The sequence below is a fragment of the Dromiciops gliroides genome, chromosome 6 (assembly GCF_019393635.1).
Source record: "Dromiciops gliroides isolate mDroGli1 chromosome 6, mDroGli1.pri, whole genome shotgun sequence".
In the NCBI taxonomy this organism is placed as follows: Eukaryota; Metazoa; Chordata; class Mammalia; order Microbiotheria; family Microbiotheriidae; genus Dromiciops; species Dromiciops gliroides.
The window spans coordinates 18,333,692-18,354,430 of NC_057866.1; the positions used below are offsets into that span (position 1 = coordinate 18,333,692).

The 20,739-nt window shown below is 37.0% G+C and overlaps 1 protein-coding gene across 1 annotated transcript; it reads left to right on the forward strand.

The window, feature by feature from the left end:
* The first annotated feature begins 19,337 nt into the window (after positions 1-19,337).
* On the forward strand, positions 19,338-20,270 carry LOC122732569 (olfactory receptor 1013-like). Its single transcript, XM_043972798.1, has one exon. The coding sequence runs from the start codon at positions 19,338-19,340 to the stop codon at positions 20,268-20,270; it is 933 nt and encodes a 310-aa protein (XP_043828733.1).
* Positions 20,271-20,739: the final 469 nt, after the last annotated feature.

Consider the following 20,739-nt stretch of genomic DNA (forward strand, 5'->3'; position numbering starts at 1 on the left):
TTCTTCTCATGAACACAATGATCTAAGAGAATTCCAAAGAATTCAAGATGAAAAAATACTGTTCACATCCAGAGAGAGAACTGATGAACTCTGAATGCAAAGTGAAGTATAATTTTCTCATTTTCTTTGTTTTTCTTATTTTGCTTTGAAATACGGCTAATATGAAAATATGTTTTTGCATCATTTCTCATGCATAATTGATACATTACTTGACTTCTCAGTGGGTGGGAATGTTTGTGAAAGAGAGGGAGGGAATTTGGAACTCAAAATTTAAAAAGAAAAGAATGTTAAAAATAAGCAACAAGTTAAAATATGCCTTTAAAATAGCAATATCTAACACAACTCTTCAATAGCAGGGTTTATTAATAAATTTTGAGTTGAATATTTGCCCTCTGTCTTAATAAATTCTGGGAGGAATCTTTGATTTCTTTTATTCTTTGACAGAAAGAAGCCAGAGTAGCTGTGGGTCTTCCTATCTAGTTCACCAGTTATCATGGGCATTTTCCCAGACTGCTTTACAAATGTAGCTATAGATTCTGGCTACAGATCAGGAATCAGATGAGTTGGAAGGATATATGGGATCAGCATGGCAGAGGTTGAACCCTGGTGGTTATCATTAACTGCTAAATAGAATTTCTCACTCCTTTGCATCTCATTAACCATTTGGGTCTGTCAAAAAAGATTAAGACCTGGAGGGAAGGAAGGCAGCCAATGAATGTTAGTATTGATGGGGATGAGACTCATCCCCTACAACCAGAATTTGACTAGCCTCTCAATCTGTATTAGAACTACCCTAAACATAGCAGACTTGACTTCCAAAGTCTAACTAAAATTCATTATCACCCAGAAAGTTTTCCTATTGACAATCCATCTCACTTAATTAAGTCCTTTGCAACTTGTTTAGGAATGAGGAATAGAATTGCTTTCACGTTTGCTAATTGTCTGTCTCTCAGCACCCAATCAATCTTAATAGTTTACCCAGAGAAGCTTGTTAGAACTGGGATCAATAACAACTTCTGGGCCTTAGAGGCTGTACCCAGCACCAGGAGAAAGAGGGAAAGGAAAGGCTTAGTCTTTTATATTCCTGAGACCACCAGAGTTAGCTTCTAAGTCACTCCCAACCTATTTTGCATCAGTTACTTCCCTCTGGAAATTCTATTCTCCAGCCAAGAGAGAAAACTCTACATCCCTCACATCCCCAATAAGCCACACATCCTCCTATCTCTGGGCTTTGTTTAAACTTTGATCTGAGCCCAGAACTGTCTCCCTCTGGCTTTTGAATTCATAAACACCCTTTAAAGCCTTTCCCAAATAGCACCTCTTCCAAGAAGCCTTCAGTGATTGCTGTCAATGATCACCTTTCCCCTAAAGCACACATTTTAGCACCTTTCTAGTATATGTTATTGTTCCATAATTTGTCTTTTACTCTCCCACTAAATGGTTTCGCAAAGGTAAACTGTGAACTTTTTAACACTGGGCTAGTTTTCCAGTGTCCAATATAGTGCTCTTTTTATATATTAAGTACTTACGAAATATTTGTTTTGTATGAGCTATCTGTAGCCTACAAACAAATCTCTGGTTTTACACCCTTTGGATTTAGTCTTCAGGACTTCAAAATAATACCCTTTGGGCTATGTTGCCACTGAGGATTTCCCCTAAGGAATCAGAAAATGTTCTACTCAGTTTACCCTGAAGCAAACTCTTTACCGTCTTTTTGTTATGAACACCTTTGGCACTGTTACTTTTCTCAGAATAATGTTTTTAAATGCATGAAATAAAATATCTAATATTACAAACCAATTATTTTGAACTGATTATTTTCAAATATCTTTATCACACTAACAGTAGTGATGACAGTATTCACAATTTTAAGAAACAGATTCTGTCCCATGTCTAAGAATCCCTGACCAAGGGGCATCAAAATTTTATTCTCCTCTCGATGCTTTTAGAAAAGAAAGTGACCTAGCCCAGAGCCTTGAAAAAGAATGCCCACTCAAGAAATAAATTGTTGTTATTTAATTGTATTGTATTACTTTGTTTTCTTCTTTGTGTTACAGTTCTGTATATTTGGGGGAGATTAAAGTCATATACTAGGATGTGTTTCTAAAAGTACACATTTGCTATATAAACATTTAGGTTAACAAATCTCTCATAGAAAGGATGTATTTAACCTGCAGAAAAAGCAAAGCTCTTCTACTGCAAGCCCATAAGTAGTCAAATCACGTCTCTTTCTCTCTTAAATAGAACTTTTTTCCCTTAAATATTTCTTCCAGATTTATGTCTCTTTCTCAGTGCTTTTCCTCATACCTGCTGAACAAAGTACTAAATAGGTCACGCCTCCTGTGATCCTCATATTCCCTCCAAATTTTACTATTATCTTGAAGTTGAGGCTTAGCCCCACAAAGGGAACTCATTCAGTCAATAAAAATTTGACCCCCTACCTTGACTCACATAGTACATATGACTCACAGTACTAGTGAAGCACGTGGATTTAGTTTTGCTCACCATTGAGAGACAGACATAGAGCCTTTTAGCAGAGCCATCATAGATGACTGTCTAGCTTGGTAGGGCCTCTTACAGGATGAACTCTGCTGGCATAGCTTTTGAGAACTCATAGACAAAGCCAGTCTATTAGGAGGTATTCAAGGAAGACTTTATTGGAGCGATAGTAATGATCTCAACTCACATTTATACATACTTTATACATTAAAAATTCTTCTTAGTATTTGACCTGTATTATCCCCAGGAATATAGAACCATAGCTCATAGAAGAAAGAAAATGAAATAATATATTTCCATAATTCAAGTTATTGAGTTCTCATGGACTAGGCCATTCATGGCTTACAAAATGCCTTTACATCCACATATGTATGTATGTGTACATACACACAGATATGCATACACATGTATTCATCCATGTCTTCCCCATATATCTGTATGTTTATGTATATATGTGTGTATATACATACACAAAAATATTTTTTGGGAAAAACATGAATGAATATTATATAGATAGACATGAATAGGTTGCAATCTGCATTACTGGAGTGAATTCCTGAATCTATGTGATCCCAAGTTCATTTAGTATATACTTCCTTGCAATTAAACCTTACCACAACCCTGCATCCTAGGTAGGATGAATTGGAGTATCCCCATTTTTATTTATCTAAGGAAACTGCCTGAGAGGGGGCTTATCTAGGGTAACGCCATTAGTAATCCACAGAAAAAGGACTAAAAATGAGATATTTCATATCCAATTCAATGGTCTTTGTGATATTTTAAATAAAATAACAGAAAGGAACTCATTTCAGAAACTAATCCACATGTGCTTAAAATATAAAAAAATAATAATTTTATAATAACCTTTAAAGCCTAATGCTGCAAAAATTGTAAATAAAACCCCAGATTCCAAAAGATCCTTTAGAGAATAACAAAAACAACTCTAATTTTGAGGATATATGTGGTGATTATATCTGGCATTGACTTTATTAGTTATTTCCACTCATACTGGGATAGTTACTTATTTTTCAGCAATAATCCATGAAAAGGCATAAATTCCCAAAATACTCTGGCCCAATAATTCCTTTAAAAACTCACATGGGGACAAACATAGATGTGTTTTTAATGACATATTTTTATAGCATCTTATAATTTTGCGAATTACATTCCTCATAATAAATCTATGGGGCAGGTAGTGGAAAAATTGCTTATTCCCATTTAAAGAAAGAGTTGAGGCTCAGAAAAATTGTGATATTGCTAAGAATGCACTGCCAGTTAGTGGCAGAGTTGGGATCTACTAAAATCCAGTTCTCTTTGAAGTCATGCTACCTTCCATGAATTTAAGGAATTATAAGTACAGAACATAAAAGTCTTGTAATATTCAAAGGGCCTTCCCGCAAGGCCACAAATCCAGCATTTTTTTATTGGAAAAAATAGGAAAAGTGGCACGGTAATTCTTCTGAAAGGGCCAAGGAGAATCAGTGATAAGTCATAGTCATAAACTAATGGAGCTATTTGAAACCTTAGAGACATAGAGATTCCAAACCTCTCATCTTCCAAAAAGGAAACTAAAACCTGAATGGGTTGAGTGACTTTTCAAAGGTCACACAATTGCAGACCCAGAACTTGACCTAGACCTTTTTTTTGGTGAGGCAATTGGGGTTAAGTGACTTGCCCAGGGTCCCACAGCTAGTAATTGTTAAGTGTGTGAGGCCAGATGTGAACTCAGGTCCTCCTGAATCCAGGGATCGTGGTCTCTCCACTGCACCACCTAGCTACCCTGACCTAGACCTTTTGACTACTAGGTCAATACTACCAGAAGCTTTTGCCACTTTTTCATGTTGCCTCTATGTTTTTTGGATCAATGCTTCATGATTTTGTTGTATTGCAATTGGAAGGCTGCTAGGTTTGGATTCCATTCAATTAAATCATGTCAATTACATTTACTAACTAGGGAATATTGGATGAGTCACCTGACTTGTAAGAGCCTTAAGTAGCTCTTTGGGATGTATCTACTGATCCATAGAAGTCAGTTCCTTTAGAGTAAGGACTTCTGACACCCAAGGGTTCCCTTACTGATGAAATTGCAGATCTTGTATTTTTTGGTACATCATTTCTACTACATAATAGGCTGAATATGACTGTAATGATTCTTACTCCAGTATTTCAAGGCTGTAACTATATAAGGCTACAGGTGAGACCATGTTTAATGAATTGACCAATCAAATGTTAGTGCATTTGGTCATTTCGTCCAAATTTTGTCTGACTGATTTTTTCACTGGAGGGAGATTGGCCATCATTAAATAATTGACTGGGAACAGCACTTTTGTGTTAGCCCTGACCCCTGACTTCTAGTCCCAGGTCTGGCATTAACTAGATGTGAGAATGGGCAGAGCTGGGATCTTGCCCCATTATGGATATTAATTTCTCCATCTATAAAATAATGATGTTGAATAAATGATGGGTAAAATTTTTATACTCTAACCCATCCATTCATCCACCCATCCATCCTTCCATCTATCCAACATCATGAAAGGCTTTGAAGATACAAAAAGAAAAGTAAATTTCTTCCCTCAAGAATGTTACATTCTATCTATTCCATCCAATTTCATTAGATTCTATTCCATTTAATTCTAATAACTTCTCTTCTAGTCTATTAATTTCATCACATTCTGTGATATATGGGAACATTAAATTTAATATTGGGGTAAAATGTACATTGTTATCCCTCATGATAATAAAAAACAAATAATTAACATTTTTGGAAGCTTAACGTTTTTAAAGGCTTGCAGATGAACCCTTCTAATACTGTGTAAATGATACTTTGAAAGATGTGAGCTACCTAGACTGTGAGTAGAATGTCTCAGATCATATCTAAGTAAATAGAACTATCTCAAAGTGTAATGAATGGCTTTAAGACGTAGAGAATTTTCAGCAACAAAGGTCTAAAACTGGCAGTATGGTCACTGGTTTTGCATTTGATAATATGGATGGGATCCATGTTTTAGGTAGGACTTGGACTAGATGACTTCTGACATACCCTCTAACTCTGTAATTCTCTGATTCTCTGGTTACTTATTTCCCTTCATGATGTTATTTTTTATCACTTCCTTATATTATTTCTTACCATTTTAATGTAGTCCCAGATTCACTTTTCCAAGAGCTTCCTTTGTGGAATTTCATTTTTAAACACCCCACTCTGTGCTAAACCATCAGTCTTCAGTTCTAATGCAACAATGGGTTGAGATCCTAGGGCAAAAGGGTAATGGAACAAACTCCTTGGCGACATTTGAGTACCTGAAGTTGTTATTCTTATTGGGAAAAAGCAGAGCCTGTGAACATCACTGTCGTTATCCCCATAACCACCATTTCTGCCAATATTCTCATTAATGCTGATCATCAAAATTTGAGTTGAACTTCTAATGATAGCAGCATTTATTTAGCACTTCAAGGTTTACAAAGTGCTTTACACATATCTTATTTTATCCTCACGATAACCCTGGGAGGTAGATATTATAAACCTGATTTTACAGATGAGAAAATTGAAGGGAGAGGAAAAAGAAGCATTTATATAGTGCCTAGTTTGTGCCAGACATTATGCTAAGCATTTTTAAAAACATTTTTTCATCTCCTCTGATCTTCATAACAACCTTATGAGGTAGATGCTATTATTGACTCCCTTTTACATTTGAAGAAATTGAAACAAATAGAGATGTAATTATCTCCCCAGATTGTAAAGTAGCTTAAGGCACCTTTACACTCTATTGTGCCACCTAGCTGCTATTCTTATAACTCTCTCGAATTTCTTTATATGCTAAGTAGAAATCCAATTTTCAGCCATTTAACCATAATTTACATTTTGATAATACTAACCACTTTACAAACCCTTTGAAGTAGGTAGTCCCTGTATTATTACCTCCAATTTAGGAAAGTGAGCTTCTGAGAGGGGACATTTATTCACATCCCCTGACTCCAAGTGCAGCACACTTTAGTGTACACTAAGACAAAATCCCCTGTAGAATCTCTCTCTATCACTTTATCTCTCTCTCTCTCTCTATCTCATTTATGCCTACCTCCACTTCTACCTCTACCTCTTATCTCTATATCTATTTCTATCTCTATCACTATCTCTATTTCTATCCCTATCTCAATCTCAATCTCTGTTTCTGTCTCTGTCTCTCTCTGTCTCTGTTTCTATATATCCATATATGTATATATCTATATAGGTGTGCACACATACATATGATATATCCAAGAATATCTATATTATCTATATTTCTATATATCATCTATATCCTATAACTATATATCTCTATCTCTGTTTCCTTTGAAAAATGACTATAAAGGGAAAAAAAAAGAACATATTACGGATGGAAGGAACCTTAGAGTTCAACCTCTTAATTTTACAGACAAGGAAACTAACACCCAGATAAGTTAAAATGACTTGACCAATCTTCCAAAAAAGCTCTTTATAAAGCTCCAGCTCTCCTGAATTAGTCTTAGTGCCAGAGGAGGACTATGAATAGGAAAATGCCATCTGGGTGACTGGATTTACTGCTGCCATGCCAAGTCATGCTACCCCTCATGGTCCACTGAATCTTGGGTATCATTAGATACCTGACATATGTAACGATTGGAATGACGCCACCTGCTGGATACTTACTGTAGAAGAGTTCTGCCCATGAAGGGAAGGTCTTTGAGGGCAAGACCAGGAGTCAGGAAGTGACGCGGGCTAGTGGGAGGAGGAAGGAAGAGACTGGCGCTCAGTCTCGCTCTCTTTCCTCTGGACTCTGGCGGAGAAGGGAGCTAGAAATGTGCTCTCCCTTTAATAGATAGGAATCTAGGCCTTTTTCTCTCTCTTTACCAAATTCTTATTCTCCTTAATAAATGCTTAAAAGTCTAACTCTTGCTAAAGCTTATAATTTATTGGCGACCACTCATTAGATATTTTAGACAGTTTAGCTAGAATTTTAACCCTTAACAGATGGCTGACCACGAAGAGGAAAGCTAACCCTCAGTCTTCTTCTGATCTGCTGGTTGGGTAAGAAATTTCCCCTCCCTCTCCCTTTAACTGCTAAGTACTGGTGTACTGGCTGTGTTTTTCCTTTGAATTTTTTCGAATGGACCTTTTAAACTCCCTAATTATCCTATTTTTGATTTTGGTCTGTTTAACCAGACAAATGGGAGATAAGATCATGTTAATGCTTTGTTTTTGTGGATTTTCTATTTTTCTTTTTATTTTTGTTAAAAGAGCCAGCAACTTACTCACACAAGGAAATATCTCTCCCTCTCCCAACCATGCTTTTTCAGAGAAACCTGAAGAGATTCCTGCTGCTTTTCCCAGTTCCAACACTAATTGTTGCTCTAATTTTGCATGCCTGGAGGCAATGACCCACCCTCTAGAAGCTTTTAATCCCCTAGCACCTGGAGGCAAAGTGGGGGAAGAGGAATCCAGGCCTGAGTTCAAAATCAAGTCTGATTCAAATTGCTCTGGTCCCTCCCCTCCTCTCCAGACCCCACCCTCTACTCCTCCTATGGCCAAGCCCATAGCTTCCCCTGCCTGGGAAGTCCAGAGATCTGATGCGCATGCTCAACTTTCTCTAACTACATTTGCAGCTTCAGGCTCAGCCCTTCCCCAGCCTGGCTGTGCTTCTGAGACAACCTTAGAAAGCCCTTTAAATTCCAGATATACTCCTTTTGTTCATAATTTTGCTAACCTGCTTTTGTCTTTAATTAGTAATCTTATAAAGCATTTGTATGGTGAAAAGCCCGACAGACAATATAGAGGGGTTAAAGAAGAAAAACTTAAGCTGAATAAGAATGACAATCATCAACATAGTTCAAGACTCTGCTTTTGCCATGGAAGGGTATATATTTTACAGAAATGTAGAAGTAAGCAGCAAGGTATTGATATGAGTATTGGGGATTTTAGATATCGGAATCAAGAGTGTTCTGAATTCACTCAGATTATTAATGTCAGTTCAGAGGTTACATAGGATTTCTATGCTATTACATATACATTTTGGAATTAATGGTATAGGTTTATTTTCATAGAGATTTTAATGCTTTTGAGATTGTGTCTTATACTTAGTTTCTAAAACAAGGAGAATATTTGTAAAAGCTTTTTATAGTCATGCGATCAAGTTTATATTTTGTAATACTCTTATTAATATTAAGTTCATATTCATTTAGATTTCCCTAGTTTGAATTTCATTGTCTTTTATTATTCCACGTGTATTTTCTTCTATTCATTCATCTATCTAATTTTGAAACATGGTTTTGATTTCATAATACAATGTTAATTCTAGGAGTATTGTGCTCCCATGTTCTGAGTTGTTTGTTTTTGTTATTTTTTCTCAACTGATTATTTGATCAAACTCTTTAAAGCATTTCCCTGGCAAATTGGTTGCCATGGCAAGTGTAAATTGATTCTAGAAGTATTATTTTTGATAAGCATATTCCCAAAAAAAAAAAAAAAGAGGGGAACATTTGTAAAAGTTTTCTTTTTTCAAAAAAAAGTTTTCTTTGAGATTCTGTTGTGCTTTAACTTGTATTTAAATATGTTCTGATTTTTCACAAAGGTAATTGTATACTAAGTACAAAAAAGGGGTATTATTTGAAATTGTTGCATAATTATATATTGTGTTCTGAGTCAAGATGTATTCACATTTTTTGCAATCATTTATTATCCTCAATTTTTAAATCCATATGAGACTTGGATTATGGGAACTTATCATTTAAGACACTAATTACCTTTATTCTGAGTTATCAGATGCCAGTTGGCCAAGGTGCCATCCAATCACAAGAGGAATACATGCAAGAGCAGACACTGAACTGTCACATGAGGGGAGACATGCATGAAGTCAAGGTATGGCCGAGGGAACGGCTTTTGACAAATGTTGAGGTTGGATTCTCTTGGTTTAATATTTTATTTTATTTTTCCCCACAATATTGTACAGATGGCTGGAAGTATTCATCCCACCCATCTCACTTCTACACCTGGCTTCCATGCTCCCTCCTATATGCCTGATGCCATGGACATCTCAGTCCCATGCATCTGATTAAGTCTGACTCAGTTTCTTCCAATATGTTCGGTGGCATGGACATATATTCCATCCACCTATTTTAAGCCTGGCATACTGTATGGGCAGTACATATTGCTCAAGTGTGGGAATGCTCATATCCCATCATTTCTCTGTTCTTTTATGGTAACCCCCATAATTATCTCAGGTGTCATGATAAATACAGTGTTGAATTTGGCCTTGACACCTGTTACCAATTATATTAGATTTTTTAATTTCTCATAATGGCATGAGGATAATTAGGCAGATGATGCAAAAAGTGATGAAACAAAGATAAAAATTATTTTTAAAAATTAATATCGCAGCAATTGTCTTCTCAATTACCCTCCATAAGGGGGGACTATAGTAAGATTATAATTTTAAAGAATGTTTTAATTTTTGTTTTATTATATGTTTCATGTGTAACAACTAAGATTCTGAATTCCCTTAGACATGTTTTTGAGAACTTTCATTGTTTGATTTGATTATTGACAAAGCTATTTTAAAGTTGTGTTAAGCTCAATTTTGTAGGAAATTTTCCTGGCTGATTACCAGCATCCACACATCAACCCCTGAAAAGACTTCCATTCCATGACTACACCTAGAGGACATCTGAGAAAAGACTTTCAGAGACTTTAAATGAACAGTTTTGATTTGTTGTTTTTTTTTCTCTTTCTGTTATAATATACACCATCTGTAACATGTATTCTCTGCAGAGGCCCTCCCTTTGCAGGACTAATGTCAAAGCGTCGGTTCATGAGGACAAAAAAAAATCGCCCCTCTGGACAAAACTTTCCTCTCTTCCTTTTCTATATTGTTGTTCACATATTATTAGTTAGCAATAGTTATTATATTCTTTTTACTGTTCCGTCAAGGAAACATTTTGTTTCTTGAGGAACAACAGGGGGGACTGTAACGATTGGAATGACGCCACCTGCTGGATACTTACTGTAGAAGAGTTCTGCCCATGAAGGGAAGGTCTTTGAGGGCAAGACCAGGAGTCAGGAAGTGACGCGGGCTAGTGGGAGGAGGAAGGAAGAGACTGGCGCTCAGTCTCGCTCTCTTTCCTCTGGACTCTGGCGGAGAAGGGAGCTAGAAATGTGCTCTCCCTTTAATAGATAGGAATCTAGGCCTTTTTCTCTCTCTTTACCAAATTCTTATTCTCCTTAATAAATGCTTAAAAGTCTAACTCTTGCTAAAGCTTATAATTTATTGGCGACCACTCATTAGATATTTTAGACAGTTTAGCTAGAATTTTAACCCTTAACACATATAAGGAGGTAATCACCAACTTCTGAACTATTTATTCATCCTGTTGCTAAAAGAACTTTCCTCAGGAAGGATCTCCAAAGTATTTGATTTTTTGTTCCTAGTTTTACATCTTCCTAACTGAACTTTTTGTGAAACTAAATGTATTGGTTTCTCATCTCTTTCAGCGATTGGGAGTTTCATGAGAGCAAGAACTACAGATTAATTAGATTTTATGTCTCCCACAGACCTAACATGACACTCCGTATACCATTAGAGGTTAATAATTATTTCTTGAACTGAAATGGATATGTGTGGATGATCAATCACCAAGAATTTATTAAGAACTTTCTATGTGGCAGGGGATGTGCTAAGCATTGGGTATAGGAAGAAAGGCAAAAACAATTACAGCCTTCAAGGAGCTCATATTCTACCCAAGGAAATATAGCATAAACAACTATGTGCATGCAAGGGATACAGAGCAAATGAAAGGTAATTTCAGAGGAAAGGCACTAGGCCATGGGCTACTGGGAAAGGCCTGCTACAAGGTGGGATTTGATCTGAGTCTTGAAGGAATTCAGGGAAGATAAGAGGGGGATGTGAGAAGAGAGAGCATTTCTAGACATGGAAACCAGCCAGTTCTAAGACAGAGTCAGGACATAGAGTGTTATGCATGAGGAATGGAGCAGTAGTAGATAGAGCGGAAAATAAGAAACTAGAGGGTCAATGGAGCTTTTTTTTGGTGTTCTCTGCTTCCTGTGATGAAATAATGGGATTTAGCAGATACTCAAGGACCCACCTAGAGATTAATCTAGACTGATTGAATCAAGTGAGAGCGATTGACTTTGCTGATTAGCCTACTTCAAGTTAACTGGATTGTAAGCACACCTGGCAAGCCCTTAAGAAGGCATTGTTCTCGGAAGCTAGACTGTGAACTCAACTTGAAAACACCTTCAAAACCAATGGATTTGGATGACGCCAACCAGTCAGCTTGAAGCAGTGTGTAAGGACCGCCTCTGTTCCAGACCTATAAAAAGTTTCTGCAGTCTTCTTGCTAGAGAGTTCCTGATTAAAGCAGGCTTGTGGAGGAGGACTTAAGGAAGAACCCAAACAGGCTGAAACTCTAGGCTAGGTAGGACTTCTTTTTCTTAACTTTCCGAACTCCATGTGAACACTGGTATGCTTTAATAAATGTTTAATGCCCAAAGACTGGTACTGAAGCTTTTTTTAATTTAAGGCGATCACACAATCTAGATTTTAAACATCACATTACTTTTATGTGCCCCATGTACGCTTCCCATCAAGAGCCCTGCTTTGTGAGCACTTGATCAACTCATTCATAGAAAAGTGTTACTTATGTATGATCAAATGGTATTTGGGTTAAGTTCTGAATGCTTTTTAAAAAAATCTATTTTGGGGGGGGGCTAGGTGGCGCAGGGGATAAAGCACCGGCCCTGGATTCAGGAGTACCTGAGTTCAAATCTGGCCTCAGACACTTGACACTTACTAGCTGTGTGACCCTGGGCAAATCACTTAACCCCCATTGCCCTGCCAAAAAAAAATCTATTTTTATTGCTATTTTTTTAATATAATATTTGTTTAAAAATATACCCCTTTTTCCTTCCACCAAGAGATCCAGCCTTTGTAACAAAAAATCAGTTTGCTCATTTTCCCAGACTATTTCTTGACTTTTCACTTTTTGTTAAAGTGGGGGCACTGCTTCCAGGGTGGAGGGCACACTGTCCCACAACAGAGATAGACAGGAGATTTATGCAGCTGTTTTCAGGGATACTTCTAGGAATTTGTAAGTTTTTAGTTGTTCCAAGGTAGTATGATTTAAGGAAAGGTATGTTTACTACTCCCTTGGCCCGTGCTCTGGTCTTTAAGCAACCATAGGCCTGCTTTTCTGCCCTACAACTATGACTATAGTCCCACTTCACTGTGGCCACAAGTTTCAGTGTGCTTGTGTTCTTCCCTGGCCCGGGACCTTCACAGAAGACTTTGATCTGATTGGAAGTACACAAAAATAGCAAAATCCTGCCTCAGTGCTAGTAAAGGGATCCCTTTAATTTCCTTCTTGCCCCCTTATGATCTATGGGCTAAGAGTTCCAGAAGCAGTTGTTGCCACCATTGATTCAGAAGCTTCCAATGCCTGATCCTGGTTTGCAGGGGTTGGGGCTGGTTCTGTGCTGGCATGGCCTATGTTGGACTGTGCTCCACTCTCACCCTAGTACAACAGACCTTTCCTGGTGACCTTCTAAGTTGTCTTTGGCTTCAAAAGGATTTCACACTGTCCCTTTGTGCATTCTGCTGCTCCAGGAATTGTCTTATGTCATTATTTGAAGGTATTTGGAAAGGTCTTGGGGAAAGCTTAGGCACGTCATGGCCTTTCAGTAACAAAAAAATAAAAAAAAAATCAAAACACATAAACCAACTAAACAAACAAAGAAAACCCACGGATAAATTACCTTTCATAACAAATGAGTCTTTTTTTTTCTTTTAGTGAGGCAATTGGGGTTAAGTGACTTGCCCAGGGTCAGACAGCTAGTAAGTGTTAAGTGTCTGTGGCCAGATTCAAACTCAGGTACTCCTGACTCCAGGGCACTGCACCACCTAGCTGCCCCCACAATTGAGTCTTAAAATGTCAGCAGTTTTCAATAATGCTGGCCTTTTAACCATTTTCCACACATCACACTCCACCTCCTTATTTCTAGGCCCTGGATTCTCTTATATCCTTAAAAACTTAGTTCATATGGTACATTTCTTCAGGCCTTTACTGATCTATTGGATGCTGATACTCTTCTTTGCATAAATAACCTTGGCCTGATTTTGTATATATTATTTTGTTTTTGTTTTTGTTTTGTGGGGCAATGAGGGTTAAGTGACTTGCCCAGGGTCACACAGCTAGTACGTGTCAAATATCTGAGGCCAGATTTGAACTCAGGTCCTACTGAATCTAAGGCTGGTACTTTATCTACTGCGCCACCTAGCTGCCTGATTTTTTATATATTATGTATAAACTTATTTGCACCATATCATAAAATCCAATCAAATGCAAACCCCTTGAGGGCAAGGACTGTTTCAATTTTGTCTTTATACCCCCAGTGTTTGTGAAGCCTAAGAGATAAAAAGCTTTTTTTTTTTTTTTTTGGCATAACAATGAGGGTTAAGTGACTTGCCCAGGGTCACATAGCTAGTAAGTGTCAAGTGTCTGAATCTGGATTTGAACTCAGGTCCTCCTGAATCCAGGGCTGGCACTTTTTCCACTGCACCACCTAGCTACCCCTGATAATAAGCTCTTTAAAATAAAACCCCAACATTTACTGATTGACTGGATGATGGGTTGCCTCTATTCTCATTATGTAGATGAGGAAAGAGAAGCTTATATAAACTAAGTAAATTATGATCCCAAGGTTATGTAGATATTAAGTGGATAAGCCCAAGTCTCCTGATACCCAGGCCAATTCCTATCTGTATTATATCAAGTTCTCTTTGATCTTTTCAACTATGACAGGATTGATTGCACACCCTGCTTTATTTAGGGTTGATAATTATTTCTTCCTTTCTTTTTTTTCTTTTCTTCCTTCCTTCCTTCCTTCCTTCCTTCCTTCCTTCCTTCCTTCCTTCCTTCCTTCCTTCCTTCCTTCCTTCTTTCTTTCTTTCTTTCTTTCTTTCTTTCTTTCTTTCTTTCTTTCTTTCTTTCTTTCTTGTCAAGGAAATTGGGATAATGTGACTTGCCCAGGGTCACACAGCTAGTAAGTGTCAAGTGTCTGAGGCCAGATTTTAACTCAGTCCTCCTGAATTCAGGGCTGGTGCTTTATGCACTGTACCACCTAGCTGCCAGGGTTGATAATTCTTAAACGAATTGTATAATTCTGCATGTATATCCTCAGTTCAAGAGCTTAGGTATTCATTTTGATTTTCTAGCTTGTGTAGTGTAGAAATTTACAAAGGCATTTGTGGGGTGGATAGATCATTTGTCATTTCTAATGCTAGCTTCAGGGAAATCAAATATTAGGGTGGAAAGGAATGAATGACTATATTGAGAATTTAGTCTATTTAGACACTCAATATAAATTAGTCTCTGTGATATTATAGGCTGATTTTCACTACATGAATTCTCTATACTATAACGTATATACAGAAATCTTTTTACATAAGTGTAGAGGCTGGGGTGTTTTGCTATAGAGATAATGTCAGGGAGTATTACTTTGCCATTCCGAATGGAAAGAGCACATTGGACTCAATGATTTTTGAGGTCACTTTCAGATATGATATTCTATATCCTAAGTTCCCTTTTTTTTTCAGGGCAATGAGGATTAAGTGACTTGCCCAGGGTCACACAGCTAGTGTCAAGTGTCTGAGGCAGGATTTGAACTTAGGTCCTCTTGAATCCAGGGCCAGTGCTTTATCCACTGTGCCATCTAGCTGCTCCCTCCTAAGTTCCCTTCTAACTTGAAAGTCTATGATCTACATCCTAAATTCCCTTCTAGATTTTACATTTTATATTCTCAAGATCCTACCAAATCTGATATTCTAATTAAAAGTCTCTTCCAGCTCTGACTTTGTATATTCTGTGACCATTTTCAGAATTGCTATTCTATGTTCTAAGGCCATTTTCTGTTCTGATTTTCTCCAAGGTCCTTTCCATGATTGAAGATCTGTTTTCTAAGATTACTTGCAGCTCTGGCCTTCTATGTTCAAAGGGCTAACTTTCTAAGTTCTTCTATGACTTCCAAGCCTGCACTTCGCTATCTTGTATGGCAAAGACTATTTAAAATCAGGCAATACTTCATTTTGCATAATTACCTTTTTTGAGACTTCCCAAGACAGGGATCCCTGAGGGGTTAGGAATCTAACCCCTCTGATTATACTCTGTACTCTGGGGATATGAGAACAAATGTATAAAGTTTAGAGTATCCACAGATTTAGGTTCCATTGTGATAAAAGCACTCCTGCTGTGTTGGTAAGTTTTATTCCAGTGAGATGAATGGAATACATTTTTTCTACTTGTTTTCATAAGATTTGCCCCTTCAAATTGGAAAGGTACAAAAACTGTTCATATAATGAGATTTGAGCTATGGCATAAGGCCTTTTCTGTCTTGAAATATAGCCTCCACTAATCTGTCTTTGTAAATAAAATCCCATTAAGCTCACTAATTAGTATGTCATTGACACCTTAGAAAGTCAAAGTTAAGATACAAAATTATCACATGAGAGGGGAAACACAGCACCTCATTAATGTACACCAACTCTATCATATATGAAATAATCAGATTAGGTGACAGAAGGTAAGGAATCTAGGGATGGACATGGAAATTTTTTAAGTATAATGTTCCTGAAATATGGGATGATGGCCAGATCAAGATTTCTCAGTATAAGTTTTTTGTAAGAGGCCACTGGATGGCTAGTTAGAAGGTTAGCGAACATTAGTGATTGAGGATTTGAGAGGGAGGACAAAATAAAAGTCTGGAGGAGATGAAAACAAGATTTGAATATCTTACAGTCATATATACTCACCATATTCCTGAAATTGATTTGGAATCACATTAAACAACCATTCTGGTGCATTTGATGGAGAGAGAAGCAAGGATTTATACTTTGGAAATAAAAGTCAATGAGTTCTTCCTATTCCTCCACTTGGAACTTTCATCCTTGTTGTGAGCCTTATCCTCCAAGTTTTTCAAGACTCATCGAAGCACCTTTAAGAGCTCCAAAGAAGAGCAAATTTTCCAAATTTAATTCAAGGTATGGTTTTCGCTAATGAAAGAGAAGGACATTTGCCTGGAAAGGTAAGGGACAGGAGGATTGTGGGGCACATAGGTTAGTGTTATAATATAAGGACCCTAGTTAGCCCCCACATGGATCTCTGGAGGATTGGGGTAAAATGTATTCTTATGGCTTGTGCAGACATGGGAAAGTTTGAACTTCTTTTCAATCTGTAGAAAATCTCTGACTGTTCTTCTGGGAATATGAGGCTTGAAGCTGAGAGGAAGCAAACAGTGAAACCCAAATCTGTTTGGGTTAACTATTGTTAATTATTTCTTAAGATTAACCAGAGTTCTTTGTTAATTTCCTAGCTATGAAATGGATGTGAGTAAGACCTTGGTACTATTATGCTTTCTGGTATAAAAGATTACAATGGCTTTATTAAAAATTTAACATACATTTCTTACATGCTGATAAAGTGCAAGTTAACTCAACAATCATATTTTTCCTACTTTGAACAAGTTATGGGTAGAACACTGGGTACTAGGGACAATTTTTTTTTAAATCCCTACCTTCAAAGAGGTTACATTCTTCAGACTGTAAATGACATACAAGATGAAATGTAAATACAAAATATCAAAGTAAGAGGGAGTTCAAACCATCCTGCTCTACTATGTTTTAGCCTTGATACTTCAACTAGGTAAGATTTTAGACTTTTGAATAAGGGCAAAAAATATCTCTTGAACTAGACAGATTTTGCACAAGAATCATATATGAATAGGTCAGGGAAGTCTTTTTTCATGACCTTGAGTATCTCTCATTTGTTGCCTAAATTTTGGACTTTCTTTTTTTTAATCATAAGAGTATTTTTTTCCAGTTACATGTAAAGAAAGTTTTCACCATTTATATTCATAAGATTTTAGTTCCAAATTTTCTCCCTCCCTTCCTTCCCTTCCCCCTCCTCAAGACAGAAAGCAATTTGATATAGGTTATATGTATGCAATCACATCAAATATATTTCTCCATTAGTCATATTATGAAAGAAGAATCAGAACAAAAGGGAAAAATCTCAAGAAAGAAAAACAACAAAAACAAAAACAAAAGTAGAAACTGTATGCTTCAATCTGCATTCAGAATCCACAGTTCTTTTTTCTGGATGTGCAGAACATTTTCCATCATTAATTCTTTGGAATTGTCTTGGATCATTGCACTGCTGAGAAGAGCTGAGTCTATCACAGTTGATCATCACACAATGTTGCTGTTACTATGTACAATGTTCTCCTGGTTCTGCTCACTTGCCTCAGCATCAATTAACTTAAGTCTTTTCAGGTTTTTCTGAAATCTGCCTGCTCATCATTTCTTACAGCCCAATAGTATTCCATTACATTCATATAACACAACTTCTTCAACCATTTTCCAATTGATGGGCATTCCTTTGATTTCCAATTCATTTCCACTACAAAGAGAGCAGCTATAAATATTTTTATACATGTGGGTCATTTTCCCTTTTTTATGATCTCTTCAGAATACAGACATTGTAGTAGTATCACTGGGTCAAAGGGTATGCACAGTCCCATAGTCCTTTGGGCATAGTTCTAAATTGCTCTCCAGAATGGTTGGATCAGTTCACAGCTCCACCAACAATACATCAGTCTTCCAATTTTTCCACAGCTTCTCAAATATTTATTATTTTTCTTTTTTGTCATATTAGCCAATCTGATCGGTTTGAGGTGTTATCTCAGAGTTGTTTTAATTTGCATTTCTCTAATCAATAGTGATTGAGAACATTTTCCAAATGAAAATAGATAGATTTTATTTCTGCATTTTAAAGTTGCTTGGTCATATCCTTTGAGAATTTCTCAATTGGGGGATGACTTTCATTCTTATAAATTTGATTTAGTTCCCTATATATTTTAGAAAGGAGGCCTTTATCAGAAACACTGGCTGTAAAATTGTTTCCCAGATTTCTGCTTCCCTTCTAATTTTGGCTGCATTGCTTCTATTTGTAAATAAAACCAAACCCCCCAAAACAAAAACAAAACCAAAAAACCTTTTTAATTGAATGTAATCAAAATCAAATTTTGGACATTTCTATATGGGCACTTGAGGCCATGCATTTTATTACTGTTCTTTGTCTTTGTTGTAACTCTCTGCAGTATCTAACTTCAGTGATATACAGAATGATATACATAGGGAATATTCTTCCTCCCCCATCCTTTATTATTTGAATTCAGTTTAATTGGATTTGGGTTATTTTTGGCACATCAATCTCTGTAATATTTTTGTATTCCAAAATCCTGATATTCTGGCTTTAAAAACAATTTATGAATGTTCATATGTCAAACCCAAGAACTTGGCAAAAGCTTATTTAGTTATCAACTCTCAATATCTTCACATCCTCCTTCAACTTCCTTTCTTTAGTATCAGCAGATCAATAGCCACACTCCACCTCTTCATCTTGGCACAAATTACCCTTTCAATTTATCACTTTTCCCCTCACCTTATATTATTTTACTTGCTCTGTTTTGCCAACTACCTTTTTCTTTTCCTTTTTCATCTTCCATTTCAGGTTCTGAAGTAATTTGTCATTTCCTTTTCAAAAGCACAGCCCACAATTATTCTGTTAATCTTATTTCTCTTCCACATATAGATACAACAAAAGAGGTAGAAGATATGAAATACAACCTGGACAAGGTTTTCTGTAAGTGATCACACAACTCTCTAAAAATGACCTGTGGTAGAGATATTCCAAAGCAAACATTCCTATTGAAAAATTTTTAGTTCCTAGGATTTCCTTATATATATAAAATTTCCTTATACATGGAGACAGTTAATCACACTGTAACTGAGTTCATTCTGGTGGGTTTTACCACAGACCCTGTGATGCAGCTGGTCCTCTTTGTGCTCTTCCTTCTAATGTATTGCGTGACTGTGATGGGGAATATCACTCTGATTGTATTAATTTGTACAGACTCCCGGCTCTACACAGCCATGTATTTCTTCATTGGGAACCTGTCTTTTCTGGATCTCTGGTATTCTACTGTTTATACCCCTAAAATCATGTTGACGTGTATCTCTGATGACAAGAGTATTTCCTTTGCTGGGTGTCTAGCTCAGTTCTTCTTCTCAGCTGGGCTAGCATATAGTGAATGTTACCTGTTGGCCACCATGGCATATGACCGTTATATAGCCATCTCCAAGCCACTGCTCTACAATCAGGTTATGTCCCCAAGATTATCTTCATATCTTGTAGCAGCTTCTTACACTGGAGGCTTCATTAGTTCCATCATCATTACAAGAGAAACATTCACCCTCACCTTCTGTGGTGATAATGTTATTGATGACTTTTTCTGTGATCTGCCACCCCTGGTCAAGCTGGCATGTGATGTGAAGGAGAGTTACCAGGCTGTGCTCTATTTCCTCATGGCCACCAATGTAATCTCTCCTACTGTGCTCATCCTTGCCTCCTACCTCTTCATCATTGCTTCAATTTTGAGGATTCAATCTACCCAGGGCAGACTGAAAGCCTTCTCCACCTGTGGCTCCCACCTGACAGCTGTGACCCTATACTATGGTTCCATTCTCTACATTTATTCCCGACCTAGTTCTAGTTACTCTCTGCAGAGGGATAAAATTGTGTCTGTGTTCTGCACTGTGGCAATGCCCATGTTGAACCCAATGATCTACAGCTTCAGGAACAAAGATGTCAAGGATGCCTTGAAGAAAATGCGAGATCGAATAAGAGTTTCCTAAATGTAAGTTGTAATGGAGAAAAAAGAAGTAAAACTGTAAGGCATTCTTTATTTTTTACCATTTATGAAAATTGATTTTTACATGTAATATAAATTCATTTCCTATATGTATGTTATAAAATTCTATGGTGCTTTAAATTAAAACAAAAAATAAAGAAGTTATTAAATATTGAAGCTACTTCATGACTTTTGGTGCATCTTGTTCATGCCTACACTAAGTTGTGAATAGATATGTAACTTACACAATAGATAAATAGGAAGGGAAGGGGATAAGAGGAAGGTATGGGGAATGATAAAAGGGGGGAAAGAGCCACAGTGGCAAGAAGCAAAATAAACTTTTGAGGAAGGGCAAGATAAAAAGAGAACAAGGGGGCAGCTAGGTGGTGCAGTGACTGAAGCACCAGCCCTGGATTCAGGAGGACCTGAGTTCAAATCCAACTTGATACTTACTAGCTGGGTGACCCTGGGCA

Bases quoted from the DNA above. Each gene is read 5' to 3' on its own strand.
- LOC122732569 (XM_043972798.1), top strand. From the start codon at position 19,338: ATGGAGACAGTTAATCACACTGTAACTGAGTTCATTCTGGTGGGTTTT.